This window comes from Apiospora aurea, assembly GCF_038362705.1.
Source record: "Apiospora aurea strain CBS 24483 chromosome Unknown utg000005l_segment0_segment0, whole genome shotgun sequence".
In the NCBI taxonomy this organism is placed as follows: Eukaryota; Fungi; Ascomycota; class Sordariomycetes; order Amphisphaeriales; family Apiosporaceae; genus Apiospora; species Apiospora aurea.
The window spans coordinates 583,090-600,552 of record NW_027117392.1 but is presented as its reverse complement, the minus strand read 5'-3'; the positions used below and the strand labels follow the sequence as shown (position 1 = coordinate 600,552).

The 17,463-nt window shown below is 52.1% G+C and overlaps 4 protein-coding genes across 4 annotated transcripts; 3 read left to right on the top strand and 1 right to left on the bottom strand.

Annotated features, from left to right (window-relative positions):
* Nucleotides 1–516: 516 nt before the first annotated feature.
* Nucleotides 517–4,386, top strand: PG986_006767 (DNA (cytosine-5)-methyltransferase PliMCI; the record flags this gene model as incomplete). Its single annotated transcript, XM_066842989.1, has 1 exon — nucleotides 517–4,386. One exon carries the CDS (start codon nucleotides 517–519, stop codon nucleotides 4,384–4,386), a length of 3,870 nt encoding a protein of 1,289 aa, XP_066699101.1.
* A 1,441-nt stretch (nucleotides 4,387–5,827) lies between these two features.
* Nucleotides 5,828–6,264, top strand: PG986_006766 (uncharacterized protein; the record flags this gene model as incomplete). The annotated part of the gene is made up of 2 exons (XM_066842988.1): nucleotides 5,828–5,907; nucleotides 6,027–6,264. 2 exons carry the CDS (start codon nucleotides 5,828–5,830, stop codon nucleotides 6,262–6,264), a joined length of 318 nt encoding a protein of 105 aa, XP_066699100.1.
* Nucleotides 6,265–6,543: 279 nt separating this feature from the next.
* Nucleotides 6,544–7,335, bottom strand: PG986_006765 (uncharacterized protein; the record flags this gene model as incomplete). Its single annotated transcript, XM_066842987.1, has 1 exon — nucleotides 6,544–7,335. One exon carries the CDS (start codon nucleotides 7,333–7,335, stop codon nucleotides 6,544–6,546), a length of 792 nt encoding a protein of 263 aa, XP_066699099.1.
* An 8,687-nt stretch (nucleotides 7,336–16,022) lies between these two features.
* PG986_006764 (uncharacterized protein) lies at nucleotides 16,023–17,315 on the top strand (the record flags this gene model as incomplete). Its single annotated transcript, XM_066842986.1, has 4 exons — nucleotides 16,023–16,395; nucleotides 16,506–16,616; nucleotides 16,721–17,026; nucleotides 17,092–17,315. 4 exons carry the CDS (start codon nucleotides 16,023–16,025, stop codon nucleotides 17,313–17,315), a joined length of 1,014 nt encoding a protein of 337 aa, XP_066699098.1.
* Nucleotides 17,316–17,463: the final 148 nt, after the last annotated feature.

Here is a 17,463-nt window from a genome sequence, read left to right as displayed (position 1 = left end):
CCTTCCCAGGAACGCGGTTGCGCGCCTCAAAGCGTACCTGCTACTTTAATTGAATTGGACCTGATCCCAGATCATCGCCAGTACCGGCAAGCAGCCACAACCAAATGCGTCCGAGTTGCTCCAGCCCGACCTGATTGGCATCCCATCTCCGCCCTCATCAATGATACGTCTGGCTATGGGACGATCTATTTCACTTATCCACCAACATACCTTGTTTATAGGGATAGTCTCCCTCAGAAACAGAGGAACCCATCCTACTTGACGTGGTCCTCTGCACATGGAGTTTTTATAGGCTACCAAGTCTAAATTTTGCTTGAATCAGTTGTACCCGGCTTGCAAATCCCGGAGGAGTCTGATTCATCAGGACGTTGGTATTGGATGCCCGGCAACGCCGCCACTCACAAGTCGAACACCAACCTATACGCACAGGGTTGAGCTATCACTTGGGTACTGATTCAGGAGCATGTTGGCCTCATGGCATGCGAGGAGCTAGGATATCGGAGCGGCAGTCAGAATATGCCCGACCAACTTCACGTTCTTCGGCCGAACGATCGTGCGATACTGAATGATGACCAATGGGCCGCAGAAGTCTCAAAGGGCATGAGGCTTGGCTTTGATGAGCTGCGCGAGATAGCTCCTGGTGAAGGGACCAATTCAGACCAAGACCATGACTATTCGACATGGCTCAATTCTACGGGCATCTCAGACCTGGGGTTTGCACCCATCAGTCCTGCGCCTTGGCCCAAGTCGATCAATGACGATGATTCTGATGACGTGGAACTGCAGTCGTGCAGTGACGCAGCAACAGTCCAAAGTGAGCCATATCTGGGTCCGACATCCAGCAACTTGGTGGTGGAACTCCCGACTTCGACTCTGGGCAATCCGAGATCCCAGTATCAAGGATTCGTCCCCCCAGCTCCTCAAAAGAAAGAATGGCAAGCAGTCGAGGCGCTGTTGAATGTCTTGGCGGAAACCGGACGTGAGCCTGAGCCCGAATACATCGAGTTTGAGCTCTCCGACTTCAGTGTATACGTCAACTCTTCGCATTACCCGTTAGAGTTGCGGCCACTCCAGCATTTATGCACCCGGGCTGCATCTGACACTTTCTATTTAGATGGTGTTCTCAGCGCTACAAATCCCATCTCAGACACCACAATGAGGTTCTACATTCAAAGAGTCCCATTCCGAGAGCTGCCTATTGAGGCCTACGATGATGAAACTGTCACAGTCGAGAACATATGGATTCGCTCAGATTATAACAAAACGAAGGAAATTTATTATAGACTTGGTACCCCATCACGCGAATATGAGAGGTTCCATACACCTTTCCTCTGGGTCGCGGACTTGGCGCATCACGTTATCACGTACTGCGCCTATCTGCATTCCAAGGGCCGGAAAGCCACGCTAGAAGATTTCCAGTCACGCTTCAAGATCTTCCTGTGTCGCAAACATAACGAATCGGTGGCATTCCAGTCATGGGCTGCAGCACACGGCAGCGATGACTTCCGGGCTGCGGTAGTCGCCAACGTCGATTTCCTCTGGAAAGAAGCCGTTGGGGCAGGTGACGAGCGACCAGGTTCGCCGTTTCATCATTTTTGGAAAGCGATTTATGGCGGATTCTACAAACCTAATATATCATCTGCAGCTCAGATCTGCGGTGATGATGGTGGAGACGAGGACGAAGACGACAATTCAAAGAACCGGACCAAGCCGCGTGTACAAGATGGCAAGGTCGCGAAAACCATTGTTACCCCTTATATGTACGAAGCATTCAAAGATATGCCGTTTGGAGACGTGCTCGCACCCACAAGCCTAGCCAGGACTGTTCAAGCTTGCCAGACTGCAATGGTACAAGGAACGTCTCAGTACTGGGAAAATGACAAAATCGACACTTTGAAGGGAAGCATTCCCGTTGGAAAATTTGACGACGAGGGACTCGCACTGTCAATACGGCCTGGAGATGTTATCTCGACGCCCCCGGACGGAGATGAAACCGATACGAAATGGAAGATTGAAACGTCGAAACACTCCGAGCAAGAACACAAGTGGTATGGTCTGGTGCAAAAGGTCCACGTCTCCAAAGGGGTTCAATCATTCGACGTGATATGGATGTATACCCCAAGAGACACTCCTTGCGGGGTGATGAAATACCCTTACAAGAATGAGCTTTTCTTATCTGACCTATGCAACTGCGAGGGCTCGGGGAAAGTTGAAGCAAAGGATGTCCTCGCGAAACATGGTATCCATTGGTTCGGTACGCCTGCCGATTCCGGGTTGTTTGTGCGGCAGACATACCTCGCAGATGATAAGAGATGGGTGTCACTCGAGCGAACACATATGTTTTGCGCGCACAGCAAAAACGGAAACCAGCCAGACCTGAGCTTGTATCATCCAGGAGATACGGTGCTCGCTAACATTGGGCTCGAATACTTGCAACCCTTCGAGGTCGGTGAAACTTTCAAGGAGAACAAGCGACGAATGGTGCGACTGCGCCGACTTTTGAGGCGAAAAGAGGTAGACAACACAGCACTGGATTCTCCTGCCAACGAACTTGTGTACACCGACCAGCTAGTCGAGACAAAGCTGAATGCGGTTGTCAGACGATGTTTAGTGCGTGTCTTCCGTTATAGCGAGCAATTGGATAGACTGGACGAGAAAATCACAGCGCCATACGATCGAGGTGGCACAGGTGACGCTTTCTTTATCACCCACAAGGAGGTATGGGATGAGCATGGCGGGTTCCGCTACATGCCTCTGGGTGATGGTGATGATCTCACATTGCGTCAAGGATTCCATCCCGACCATACGACAAAGCTTCCTAGGCTTAGCGGATTAGACTTGTTCTGTGGCGGCGGGAATTTCGGCCGCGGCCTTGAAGATGGTGATGGCATCGAGATGAAATGGGCCAATGACTTGAACCCCACGGCCATTCATACTTACATGGCAAATTCTAAGCCTGACTGCACGCCATATCTTGGCTCGGTGGATGACCTACTTCATGCAGCGCTCACCGGTGCGAAAGGCGCACCGCGACCTGGGGAGGTACACTTTATCTCGGGCGGCTCGCCTTGTCAGGGCTTCTCCGTACTAACGAATAACACGAGCACGCCACGACAGCGCAAGAACCAGTCGCTCATCGCCTCATTCGCTTCATTTATTGATTGTTATCGCCCATACTACGGACTGCTCGAGAACGTTGCTTCGATCGTGCAGCCTCAAAGCAAGAAAGAGAGTTGCTTCTTCTCGCAACTTGTCTGCGCCATCGTCGGCCTCGGATACCAGGTGCAGATACTCCCACTGGAGGCTTGGTCATTTGGTTCTTCGCAAAGCCGCATCAGGCTGTTTCTGCTCTTCACGGCCCCGGGGCTGCGCGCACCCCAACCGCCTTTGCCGTCGCACTCCCATCCTCCTGGAACCAAGCAGAGAAGTTTCGGCAAAATGTCCAACGGATTGCCTTTTGGCGAGCGCTACTTTGGGCCGACGCCCTTCAAATTTGTTGGTGCACACGAGGCTGTCCGCGATTTGCCGGGTATCTTCGATGGGTTGGCCGATTACTGCGTAGGATGGCCAGACCACAGGACCAATGGGTTCACAGCGAATTTAAGAGAGCAACTCAAGCTCATCCCCACACGACCATGGGGCATGAATTTTAGAAAACTGTTTTATGATGAGGACGGGCGGCGAATCCGTGAAGGAAGGCGGGAAATGGACCGCAATCTATTCGACTCGAAGACGGGGAAGAGTAAACAGAGGACCGAGCCGTGTTCCCAAGGATGGGGTCGAGTATATCCAAACCATCTGTTCCCTACGATCACGACAAAATGTTCCTTGACCGATTCTAAAATCGGGAGGATAAATCACTGGGACGAGACTCGTCCGCTTTCGATTCTGGAGGCCAGACGAGCTCAAGGCTTCCTGGACCATGAGGTTGTTATGGGCAGGCCGAATACGCAATGGCATATCGTGGGCAACAGTGTCGATCGGCATGTTGCCTTGGCGCTCGGTCTGGCGATTCGCGAGGCTTGGTTCGGTACTCTTTGGGAAGACGGCAGGGAACAACAGCCTCCACAGCGGGAAAGCAGCCTGATGGGTCATCTCAGGCAAAGGCTGTCAGTGGAGTACGATGGGCTCTCGACGCCAGATGAAATCGAGCTCGTGCCGTGCGAAAGAATGGACCAGCTCCCAGATCCGACCACCGAATCGTCCGATGAAGATAAGGTCTTCAGGGACACACCAAGGGGGTTTTACGAGCTCACGCCCGCCACTAGCATCGACGGGAACGAGGATGTTGGTGCCGTATCACATGAAAGAGGCCAGAAACGGGCGAACCCGTTCCTCGTCGAGTTTATGTCGAAGAAGTTGAGGGAAAGCGAGGACTCGAGATGAGGTTACAAGCGAGTTGATTGGATAGAGAGACACTGGAGAGCATACATAGACGCTGAAAGATGCTGGGAAGGCATCCCATTGCATCAGCATACATTAGAGCCATATACATTTGGGGGTTTGGATTGCACCCTGGGCATGGCATGGGCACGTGGTTTGGGCTACACTGCAACACGTCAGCTCAACACTTCATGCCACATCTACAATATAATCTAGCGTTGAGTTTATTGCCACACCTCCCTGTTGCGTGTCAGTGCGACCTGCTTTGCTCCTCTTGATGACGACAGTTGTTGTGATGACTTCAGTAGCATTTCTACGTGGGCGTGCGATTTGCGCTAATCCTTGGATTTCTGGGAGGAATTTGCACGATGACGCTGTCAAGCGCTTATCTGTTGTCTCACCCTCAATTGACAACCGCGCTCTGGCATGAGTGCGCTGCCCGTTCCTGCCAAGAATTAGACATTCCACATTCGGTCAGTCTACTCGACTTGCTCGTCGTCATATTCGGCAGTGATCAACCGAAAACCCATCGACGGACTTGCTGATCTATGGCCCCTACATCATTATCTAGACACGACGATCACATGGTGGGGACTAGTTATTTGATGACCTACGTGGAGGGAGAAGGCAGGCCATTTCCGCCAGTATCCCATCGTTAAATATCTAGGGGCCCGGGACTGGAGGCTCTCGGGTCTCTTCAACTTCCCCTGGCATGCTACCGAACAGACCTATCTGCTCACAGCGATTCATAGGCAGCGGAAAGTAGAGAGATATCACTGAAGGAAACGCCCACGTTCTCCTGAGAGTAAGAAGGAAAGAGGCACGCGGTAGAAGACAAAACAGCACACAGGATTGGTCTCCGCGGCTATGCATCAATCCCAGGCCCGACAATTCATCATTATCCTGAAGCTGAAGCCTAGGCCCAGACGACCCCGGGATTTTGCTTCCTCTCCCTGCAAGCGAAATAAATGAGATTCGCAAGGGTTCGAAGCCCAATGCCCCTCCTGTTTTGCCTACGGCATGGAAGGACTCGTACACAAGGAGACCCCGCCGGCCGGCTACGATACCTGTCGAGAGCCAGACTGTACCAGTGCCTTTTGGCAACGATATTTGGAATGCGTCGCGGCGAAGCCACAGTCAGAGCAGTAGTGGCCAATACGATCAACAGCAACAGCCTCTATACCAGGCATATCACCCCAGCTTTCTTACCGTAGACTACCAACAACAGCCATCTCGCCAGCAACAGCAACAAGAACAGACGCTCCCTTGGCCAACCACCCCACCTCATGCCCTTCAGATAAGTCCAGAATCCTCGCGCACGCTGGACCAGACCATGGCACCGGCGGTCCTAGATTCGGTAACGGCCCTCGCCACGCAAAAATTAAGTCTTTCAAAGGACGTCATGACAGGAGAATGTGGGAGGGTTCCGCCGGCTGTGGCCATGATGGTGGTAATGGATCCATCCGAGGAGGGCAGGGCACTACAGACATACCGCGGCAGCACCCTGGATGGCTACAATGTCGAGTAGGTCCTGCTCACTGCCCCTGAGCTCCCGAGCCCCTGAAGCCCTGGAGCCTATCTACCCTTCTGGTCGTGCATACTCCTTTCCTGTCACCGCATACTGACATCGAGTTGCTCAACAGCCGTCAGAGCAGTATGGGCAGTCGCGCGAGCGCCGGCAAAAGCACACTATCACCACTGATAGCCTGCGATAAAGATTCGAAAGCGGCTAGGCGAGACCGGGCTAAGACTCGCCGCTTCCGGATCATGGCAAGTTTGGCTATCATCTCGGCCATGGCCACGGTGGCGCTGGCTGTGTTTACGGCATTGAACTGGTACTCGTCTGCTCCCACGAAGGCGAGCAACCAAGAGGGCCACTAAAGGCCATAGAGGAAGAAAGCTTGTGTGCTTACGCTCGAAGAAAGGGAAAACAAATCGACGTGGCATATTGTCAGTTCCAGGTGGGTTGGACCGATGGGTGCACGCATGTCGGACAGCAGGACGAGCTCTTTTGTGAAGGATTACAATTTTAAGCTGATGGATATAAATCAACCTGATCTGGTTTCAGCCTGGAACTCGATAGACAATAATTACCAGACTCAATTTGCATGCGTGAGCTTCCATGTCAACTATCAGAAACGCCAGCTTCGGGCTCTGTATTTACCATCTGTAGCAGGCGTTCATCTTGATCCGTCTCTGGTTCCTCGTATTCACTCTTTGGACCATACCTTGAAATGCCTTGACATCCTTCATCTTGGCGACAGCATCTGTGCCGCAAGACGGTTGGCACCAACCAGGGGTCGCCACAATATGAAAGTGGAAGTCCTGGGTACCATCGGCCCCGATGCCTTCCGGAACACGCCCTTGCGGGATGATTCCGTGAGCAAATTCCTCGGGACGGAGAGCGAGGAGGTTGTGTTTCAAGTCGCGAAGTCGGCGGAAAGCACGCACGGCAATGTCGAGGGCGTTGCCGTCGGGCCTGGTATCTGGCATCTCCCGTTGAGCATCGACATAGCGACGTGTCACCGCTTCGAGTTGCGTCTCAATAGCTTTCAGCCGGAAGCCTTTCCCCGCCGCGTCGCCTATGGAACCCACCCAGCGACGTTTAAATTCTTGGATCCTCTCTTGTATGAAGCTGAAGTCGTGGTGGCCAAAGTGCCAGGGCTCGGGGTCTTTCATGGTGCAGATGAGATGGATAAAAGAGACTCCCGCCCTAGGCGCAAGCGCTGGGTTGTCTTTCCTCAGATATTGTTCGATACTGAAGGAAGCCTGGTTTGGATGAATCTCGACTCTGTGCGTAGATGCAAGAGCCGGGTCGGTCCAGGCAGTTGCACCACCACGCTTGGCAGCATCTTTCCATTCCGCGAATTGTTCTTCAACTTCCTCTTCTGTGATACCATCTGCGTTCAACACGAGTCGTTCTTCATTTGACATTCTATTGACCTCATGCATTATAGTATGAGAAGACTGAATGACGGCTCGAAATACGTGCGGCTTCTTTCTCGGGCACATATAAGTAGTGTGTTGCATATGAGGTGCGCAGGATCTTTATACAAAATCTGAGATGGTCATAGTGTCTAGGGGCTGCAAGCGTTAAACAGCACATCGGTTCTCAGATAACATGACTACATAATGATGTCCAGACGATTTGTTCCAAACATCGTCACTTGATAAAATAATCATCTAACTCCGCCATACGCCAGTGTCTCGTCTTCATAACAAAACAAACTTAGGGAACAACCAACAGCTAGCATCATTCCTGTTGCGTATAGCACGTCCGTTTTCAGTATCCGGAGATGAGTGATAGCAAACCTAACCACAAGAAAAGTTTCGTTAAAAGTGTTAAATTAAAATATACAACTGATTTCGAACGTCCTTGCAAATGTTAAAGACGGAGGCGGTGATAACACGCCATGGTGTTTGGCATAAGCCCAACCAACCTATACCTGAATCTGGCCAGTTGGGCCCTTCTCATCTGAGTCTGATGCATATAACTTCGACGTCCGTTCGTTATTTTCTACGAGGCCACGTTATCTCCCACGATGGACCTGTCAAGGGAGGGTCTCAAGCGGCCGACCGGAAGAAAGTCGGGCTAAGTAATTTAAAGGGTGGGTCGAGTATCTGGACTTCACCATGCAAGGTATTGGACTGATGCGGCTCTGTGATACTGATTGATACGAGCCAAATCATTCAATACAGGGGCATCAGGCTGTTCGTAAGTCCACCTTCATGGGAGCTGCGAGGAGTGGCCTGAATGACCAGTGTAAGCACAGCGCGAGGATGAGCCAGTAATCTTGTGGAGTAGAACTTCTGAACTGCAGACGTGAGTTAGTCCTTTTTCCTACCGCCGTGTTATGGCATGTGGTCCTAAGAGGAGCCCTGTCCAGGTACCTTGGGTTTGTTGAAAGTACAGGACGAAAAGGCGCGTCAACCCGATGCAGAGGTGGTGACGACGACATTGATTTCGTCTTTGGCCAATGACATGATTAGAAAAATGACCCAATCGATACTTCCAAATATGTCTCGAATAATGAGGCATCCTTGAAATAGATCTATCCATTCAGCCTTACAGGAACCGGGATAGAGATTGCACCTTGGCGTACCCCTGTTACATAGAGTAACCCAGAAGTGACTATCATTAGATGATGAATAGGAACTCAGATCGTGGATCTGTGGCCTGAATTGGGGCCCAATTGTTGCGCGAATCAACATCAGGCATGACGACGCGGCGTGTGCAGGTGCCATCCGGGCAAGACAATGCCACGGTGCGTGTAACGGTGCAGTGGCTTTCGAGCCTCGACCTCTGTGAAGAAAAGGGGGACAGATCGGCTCTCAGCTGGGGTCGTTGACGCTACAGCCGCGCAAGCAGTCACAGAGATCCGCGCATGTAATGTTTCAGATGAGAATGCAGCCAAAGCTGACCATGATGCAACGAAAAAGGGCAGCTACATTGCTGGCTGGCTTGCATGTGTCTGTGCCTTTCCCGCGCCAATATTGGGTGGACGCAGATCCAATCGCTTGCCAATCCAGTGCTCTGCTGGATATCGTGAGTAGACTCGCAGGACCTGAATGCTGGGGTAGATGAGACAGGGCATTGATGAATACGGTTGTATGCTGCACTCCAGTTTGAGCCGCACGATTTGCCCATATGTCGACCTCGGAGACTGATATGCTATACGAGGCTTTGCTTGCGATTGGTGTTCACTAAACACAACCGATCGGCCGAAAGGCAACGTAGCATGCCTATGACGGTGACACATAGAGAACGAAATATCTGGATACTAAGTATAAACCAGCCTGGAAACCGGTGACCCTAAGTTCCTCGAGGCACGCCAGGACTAAAGATTTTCTATACATTCAGCTGAAGAATGCCGTGATACGCAAGTTGACGTTTCTGTGGACCGGACACATTGGCCGGGATGCATAGCATGCAAGCATGTACGTACGTTTCCTCCCCCTCCAAACGTCACGGGAGGTTGCATGGGCTCAGCTGCCGGAAGGATTTGTGGCTGATACGTGTATGCACGCCGTCGATTGACGAGGGAAGCCCCTTGATGCGACTGCTATTTGTGGACGCTGTGAGGGTAGTGTTACGACTACGACACTCCTGTCCCGCGCCTGCGAACCAATCACCCCCAGCGAGGCGAGCGCAATCGACGCCTTCGTGAGGATGGAAAGTCATGTTAAGATGCTCCTAGTCACCGTCCTCCGGCAGAAAAACGCCTTGCGTCGGGAGGATTTTGACCAACGTTGTACAAAACCGGTCAAGGACGGAGAAGGCGCCGGGGCATGTAGTACGATGCCCAGGGTATGCTGATGGGTGGCCTTTATCATGGAGCGAATGGGGGCCGGCCGACTAAGAGAAGCAGAGAGAATGAATGGACCGAGCGAGAGCGAGAGAGAGAGAGAGAGAGAGAGAGAGAGAGGAAGAAGAAAAGAACGGGCGGGCGGTAAAGGACAAAGTGATAGTCGGCTCGCCTGGGCAAACAGGCAGCCGCGAGAGGATGTGGACGAAGGTGTGTTTGGGCCAGGCAGGCCATGCCCACCGGGGGCGGGCGTGTGAGTTTCAAGTATCAATAAAACTCCTTAGTCTTCCTCGCTGTGTTCATGTTCACCCAATGACACAATGAAGAAAGAAGAAAGATCAGACAGAAAGAACATGCTACATTACGTTACTGTGCTACCCTTGTCGTAGAGTTGGACAGGACAGGATACGTAGCGTCTGGAAGCAAAGCTGCCACGGGGATGAAAGAAGACGCTACATCAATAAGTCCAGCTTAAAGTTGTCGCAGAGGGGCGAGCGAGCAGTCATACTTTGATACTCTGGGTTCTCGGTTCTCGGTACTCGGTCGAGGCTTGGGATAAGATAGACTGCATTTATGACTGCTCACAATATCGGCATTCGTCCGTTGACAGCGATTGGTGTCCGCGTGCGGCAGTGCTTGAGAAAACTGATCGTACGATTTAGGCCACCGAGGGACTAATAGAGACGACAAGAGTGACTCTGCATCTATTGGCAGGAGGATGGATGACTTGGATGGTGCTGTCTGTTGTGTGTGGTGTGTGGTTGTCTGTACCTGCGGCTAATCCCACCACCACCAGTACTGGGGAGAAATAATAACTAGAAAAATAAATATTGAATCCAGCCAACCGACGTTCGCTCAGCACGGATGCACGTCGGCGCAAACTGCGCTCTAAAGAACCGAGAGCCATCTACATGCATGCAGCCCGAGCTTGGCACTCCGAGCTTGGTTTCCTGTGCTTGTGGCCGCCGGTAGTAGTAATAATATCGCGACTTAATGTGTGCATGCACCGCACCCCCAGAATATTACCGGAAGAACCCTAGCGGCCGGTGCTCGGATTTAGCTCAGCACATTAGTCCACAGGGCAGAGGTAAGCTTTTGTGTGTGCAATCGGTCAAGCCCACGATGACCAACCCTCGCCATTTACTAATCCATCCCGTCCCATGAATGTAAGAGGCACATTTGTAATCCAAGATACGTGGGTACCTGCTTTTCCCGTTTCTATCTTACCACACCCGCGTGTAGTCGTTGTACAGGTCAAGTCTGCGATCTCAGTCGAGGTGCATCTTGGCCAGTCACTGGTTGATGTGGTGGATTATGCAGTATCAGTTTGTCCAGAGACCATAGGGCGTGAGGTCGTACACAAAGAGCCAAAAATACATAGGTAGGTAGGGAAAGTACCTAAGCTTGTCACCACCAGATAAGTGAAAGTCCATGTTTCTTGGAGCTGGCGATCGAGGCAAAAGTCAATTGCTGCTGGTCATCTGAAGTTGGAAGCATCCATTCTTGGGGAGTCTACCGTCTACGGGTACGTTTCCTATTTTTAATCACTGCCTATTCCCCTACCTAGCCACATCTGCTCTTGCTCATGGAGTATCTCGCTTCGGTGCCTGTGCCGGCTGGCCCCAGAACGCCAAGATGGCCACGAGCTCTACAGCCCTACAGGGAGGATGTACCAAACCTAAAGAGAGCCTGTGGATGTCTCGAAGAAAGCGTAGACGTAGACGTGGAGGGGATGGGAGGATGGGCTGGTAGGAAAGAGAAAAGTAACGGTAGTAGCGACAGTAGCACCAGCCCATGCGCCTTCCTATGTTTTTACGACTACCTAATCGTTCCTTCCTTCACCTGGATGGTTGGTACGTTGTACCTGTCAATTGGACGAGGGCGGCCTTCAATACGTCTGTCCAAGAGACCTTCACGAAGCGGCCTACTGCACTAGCTTGTCCTGCTCGGCGGCTTTTTTTTGTCACCCCCTCCACGTAACGGGAACTGCCCAGGGCAAGCGCATATAGAGAAGATACATACATCTGATATTGTACCCACATGCAGTGCAGCTCAACGACCAAAGCCCAGCACATCTCTCGGCCCCCCTTCCGAATTGATTGGAGGAGCGACTAATGTCAACAGTTCATCACTCTTTACCTACCTACCTACATACTTAGGCATTCCTCCATGTACATGTATGTACCTACGCATGCACCGCCCATGTCTGTTCGCCTGTTCCCCCGGTTGCTAGTGCTCAGAACCTTGGGTCACCAAGCAGGCCGGATATATCAAGAAACGAACGACCGGGATAATCGTCTAATCTGATAGATACCTCGCACACTTGATGGACATACACGGCGTGAACGTCATGAGAGACTACCACATCACACCGTAGGAACACTCCCACACACGTTGCAGAGCCGCCGTTTTTCAATGTCTTCCAGAGTGGCAGTACAGTACAACCAGCCAGTTTCGTAGGTACGTGATGGGGGATACCCCCCCTCGCTAACAAAGGCCATTGATCAACTCCCCACCGGCGCATTTGTCCGAGAATGCAAGCACCTCGAGCCTCTTAGTATCGGCCGAACACACCAAAATTCTACACTCGTGCCGTCTCACTTTACCTACCTGGTAATGAAATGATCTGCTTTGCCCAGCCCGCGCGCATTACGAAGATACCTGACTTCCTGGCTCTGGTAACGGGCGATCAAGTAAGAGATGGCGTCGCAACCTGCCGAGAAAGCACCGCAGTTCAAGAACGCATCATGCCCGTGGCGCCCTGAGAGGCCGTTATGTTTGTCTACCCGACGACAAGACTTCTGTATCAAAAAGAAAGTGGACCATCGATCAAAAAAGCAAGTCTGCCCAAGTAGCATCTCCACTTGACAGGACCCCCGAGCCGGGGGTGGGGTTACTGTATGCATTGTCCGGGGGCGCCTAGTCACGGGGTGGGGTGAACGAACAAGCCCGGGATTTTTGTACTGAGATGGACAATATTTCTTTACAGCAACCACCGGCCCAGCCCAGCGTACAACACAGTTGAACCTTGTCAAGCTGGTTGGGGTGTGTGGCATAACGACCGGGGGGAGGGAGGGGGAAGGGAAGGGGCAGAAATCCTCGCACACACTTACAGACCAAACTGACGGGGATCGGCTCTACACAGGCGCGCAGCACGCCTACCACTTGTTCTGGCACTTACCGAATCATAGGTTGGATGAGGCCAATCGATACTTCATCCACCACTGCACAATTGGTCCATGGGAATATACCTATTTGGGTCAGAGTGTGGTGTCCGCGGGGTTAGTCTCCCGTCTTATTCTGGTCTTATGTCTTGATCAAGTGTGCTTCGTTCGAACCGGACCACGACCACCACATCCATCTGGGGGTGGGCGTAAGCCCAGTCAAGGAGACGGTACCCGGCTCGGCTAGCGGTTCTCAACCGACAACACGCGCGTATTTCATATCTTCCACGTTGTTCTTTGAGACATACCTGCCTGCCCTGCCTGCCCTACCTGCGCGAATACAACTGGCACACAACCCACGCTGGTGGTACCGTACTAACATTCGTTCAGATTACGTCAGAGACCATGTCGAATGCGCGTTGCTATTAAGAGTCATGCTTCTCGTTGCTGGCAAATGAATAAATCACCTCGATTCCAACTGGAAGTATTTCGTATTTACTTGTGAAGCCGGCTGCTTGGCTTGTACGGCGACTTTCCTCCTCTACGTAGTAGCTACAGCCGAGCAGAGGGCACTGACGAGGGTAACAAGCGAACTCACCCACAGTTGGCGAACTATTCAGATCTCCCAAATAAAAAGGTAGGATTTGATAGGTCAGAAACTAGTCTGCTAAACAAAGCAGATTGTGTGAGACTCGATGGGGAGGTACCCTGGGCCACTGTACGGTGGCAGAGTGCTATCCCTTGTCTTGACTGTCTCCCCGGCTCCCAAGTTCCTGGTGTGCCAGTGGAAAGTTTTCTCTACCCACCCTACGTGCAGGTACCTCTATCCTCTGCCTGCCTTCTTGACGATGGCCCGAGAAATACAACATGAAGTGCTCGGTGGCGCTGCATCCATGTTGATGCGCACCAACCCTGGGGAGCTGGCTACAGGGGGAGGACTACATTGACCCCTGCCCTTCTCACGACCACCCCGCGCAATTCGATGAGAATTGCACGCGACAGTTGCCCCCCCGTCCTATTTAATACTCGAGGCGACGCATCGAACACCTCGCAGTTTTAATCTCTTTGTTTCTTGGGATCCATCTTCTGGATGTACTATATGGAACCACTTGATCACAGCTGCGGGCGTTACTTCCGTGCCCACCAAATCCAAAGACTCACAACCTTGTACACCCCTACTGCTACTACTTAACCTCCGGGCGATCAAGTCAAGCAAGCCACTCAACCAGAAGGCGTCTAGTACACGTTGACCAACTTCCGATACATTGGAATATAGCAGAACCCCATCTTCTCCGTATCGCGGCCTCCAACAACTCGTACCGCCATCGCCCAACCAGTTTCGCATCTGATCACTTCCTCGGATCACTCAAGGTACTACACCTCAGCCTGTTTTCTCTCCATCTACCAGCGAACAACGGCAGGCATCAGCCTAGACAACACTGCTCCTCGCTACAAGCAGTACTGATGCCGTGGTCGACCGACGCAGTTCAGGGATCATCGTGGTAGGTCGAGCGAGCTGACCATCTTACGCCGTAACCACCATGTGTAGAAATGGCTGACATGACCCTAGTGCTGGGTACGGTGGCGGTCGGGCTCGTGAAGATGCTAGGACGGGGCAAGATCGAGCAAGTCGGTTGTTGCGAGAATCGGGGTCGCCCACTGATCGACTAGTTGGATCTGGTTTGACTGGCATCGCCCTTGATCATAACCGCGACCACACAGCTCTGTTTCTTCGAGTCAACAATGCCATGAGGGCACAGTCAAGCCAGGACGTTTCCTCAGTCAGCAGACCCGCGGCAGCATCGACTGAGGGAAACCATCATAAGTAAAACCCAGGCAGCTCAACTCGAGGGGTAAAACTACCGCCGAGAGCTTTGGAGGGTGGCGCCCGCAACGCGGGTCGGTCACATTGGTGTGTACCTATGGTGGTACCCAGCTCTGATCGAGTAGCATGGCCAACTCTGCCATATCAGCGCTACATGTCGGTCTGTCTTGTAAGCGATGCAGCCTAGAGAATCAGTGTAATTTGACACTGTCGGGACTAGGTTAGTCCGAAACGCGGGGCTTCCTCCTGATGACCTCCCCCATCATCGGTGAGATGAGCAGACTGACACCTGGAGTCAATGAGAAAACGAGGCACTGAGAGGTATGAGTGGAATATGTGGCATGACAACTGATCTCAAGCAGCACGTGTCATGCTGCTTTGGAGATGATCATGAAAACGGAGAAAACGGAGAAGAGAAAACTGCGATAATTGTTGACAAGAGTTCAAATGCGTTCAGATGGTGTTTGTGCGATGGCTTCAGAAAACTGTTGCTGCCCTTCGCTCTGGCTTGATAAAGGGGTAGAATAAGAAGAAATGGGGAACGGGGCTGCAAGGCTTCGTTGCGGCCACCTGGAGGGAGGAAGGAACCCAATACCTATGTTCAGTGGCCGACTTGATGATTATGATGAGAGTATAGGGGGATGAGATGTCACGATGCCGCAATAAGAAAAGATGATTGATGAAAGTTGAGGTTGGGCTTCACGCTCCGGTCAGGTTCTGATACCATGTAAACAATATCCATTCTAGCCAATCATAATGGCGAAGATAGCAACCCCCTCAGTGGCTGCACAGGCTGTCAGCCGCCGGTCTCCAAAGGCACCAGCCACGCCTCGGAACTTGCAAAGGACGACGGTCTGGATGCCTTATTTAGGAAGCATTGTATTTGGTTGCAGGTGTCTCCTGGTTTCCCCTCAACAGAACGCCGGTATATGATAAATGGCTGCGCGTAAAACCCTTGCGCGGCCAGAATGTCGCGATAAAGGGCTAGACTCAATCGAACGTGTGCTTCCATACTTGCTTTTTCATGAAAGCTGAAGGCTGTATCGGCTGTGGGGAGCTGAACGTCAACAGGATTGCTTGTAATGCTCGTATGGAATGGTGGCTGCTCCTTAGTAACTACCTGCATAGACTGCAACCCTGACACGGCTGGTCAGACATCATGGAAAACAAGTAAAGTAGCTTGCGAATACTTAAGAGTCCGTTTCGCCATTCCAAGATGTCGATTGATGTAAACCACTTTTTACAGTCAAGAGTAAACTAGGGACGAAAGTTTTGAAGCAGTGCACCCCTTCTTACCCCTATTCAATTCACTCGCCACCTCCCGGGACAAGGACAATTGACATAATGATTCCCCGACTATCATTTCTTCCATATGCGGTTGTGCTCATCGCCAGCTGTTGCGTACATGTCATCGCATCCGAGCCTGCCAATGAGATCTTCCTCATCCCCGACGTTCGGAAGAAGTCTCCCCAGGGCAACTGTGCCTCCCAGAACATCGACCACATAGTCGACGGAACGGCACGGATGCTTGCCCATGCCGAGGAAAAGGTCGCGAACCTGCTCGGAACCCCAGAAGGCGAGCCCACCACCGACACGCTCGAGGTCACCACCGCGAAGACGGCAGTGGTGCTCGCGGGCGTCGATCCCACCATCCTGGGTGACGATGGCTCCGTCACGCTGTCGGAAGACGCCAGAGGCACCCTGGAGACCCTGAGAGGTGAGTTGCAGTCCTGTCTAGAACTAAGTTGGAGACGTGCTCGTTCATTGCTTCTCTTCAGAGACGAATGAGAACAAACCCGCAGCTGACCCCTCCTCATTTCGACTCAGGCAACCTCTTCGCTGCCCAGTACATCCTTGTGAACAAGAGGGAAGACGATGAAAAACGTTACCTGACCTGCGACGACACGGCCTGGAAGTGGGATTCGACCGACAAGGACGGTAAGTATGGATATTGATTCTTTCCATCTTCTTCACCCATGTCGTTACGAAACCGCGTAATGAAGTGTGCTGACGGCGCGAATCCTGTGTGTGTGTATGTATAGAGGTGATGGCGGGCCACTACAAATCCAAGCTGTGGGGTGTCAATTTCCCCGTCTCCGAGGACTACGTGTCGCGCCACAAAGGCTGGGACCCCGCCAAGGGCTTCTGCGCCATCGAGGGCATCCTCGGCGGCGTTCGGTATGAGGAGCAGATTATGATCCTCTGCCCGGCCCTGTTCCTCCTGAAGCTCGATAGCGATGAGTTGGAAGAAAAACAGTACATGATCGACGAGGGCAACTCGCTGAGCCACATGCTTACTTTGCAAGGCGCGTTCCTTCACGAGATGATACATCTCTCGGAAGGCAATAGTAAGTAAGCCCCTTGAGTGTGTTGATACCGAATTTCCGTATTGACGGAGGGTGTGCTCTGGCAGTCCTTGATCTTGAAGTTGGTGATAAACCTGCGTATGGCTTCAACCTGTGCTCGCAACTCCCCGCCGCCGACAGGCTCAGAAATGCGGATAACTACCAACTTATCGCCACAGCGCTGTGGCTGGACGAATTCGATTGGAGCACTGGCAAGGCCGTCCGTCTGCCCACCGATGGTAGTGGCGATAACGGCAGTTCTGGCCAGGGGATACCGATTGGAGAGCTGTAATCCCTTCTTGAGGTGAAAAGAGCCATGTCAAACTTGCGGAATTCGTTTCTCTCACTAAAGCTCGTGCTTTACCAGAGCTATTCCGTGGGATATTAAAAGAATCATTCGCTGCTTGTCAAGAAACTGAAGTCGGTCATGCGTATTCGGA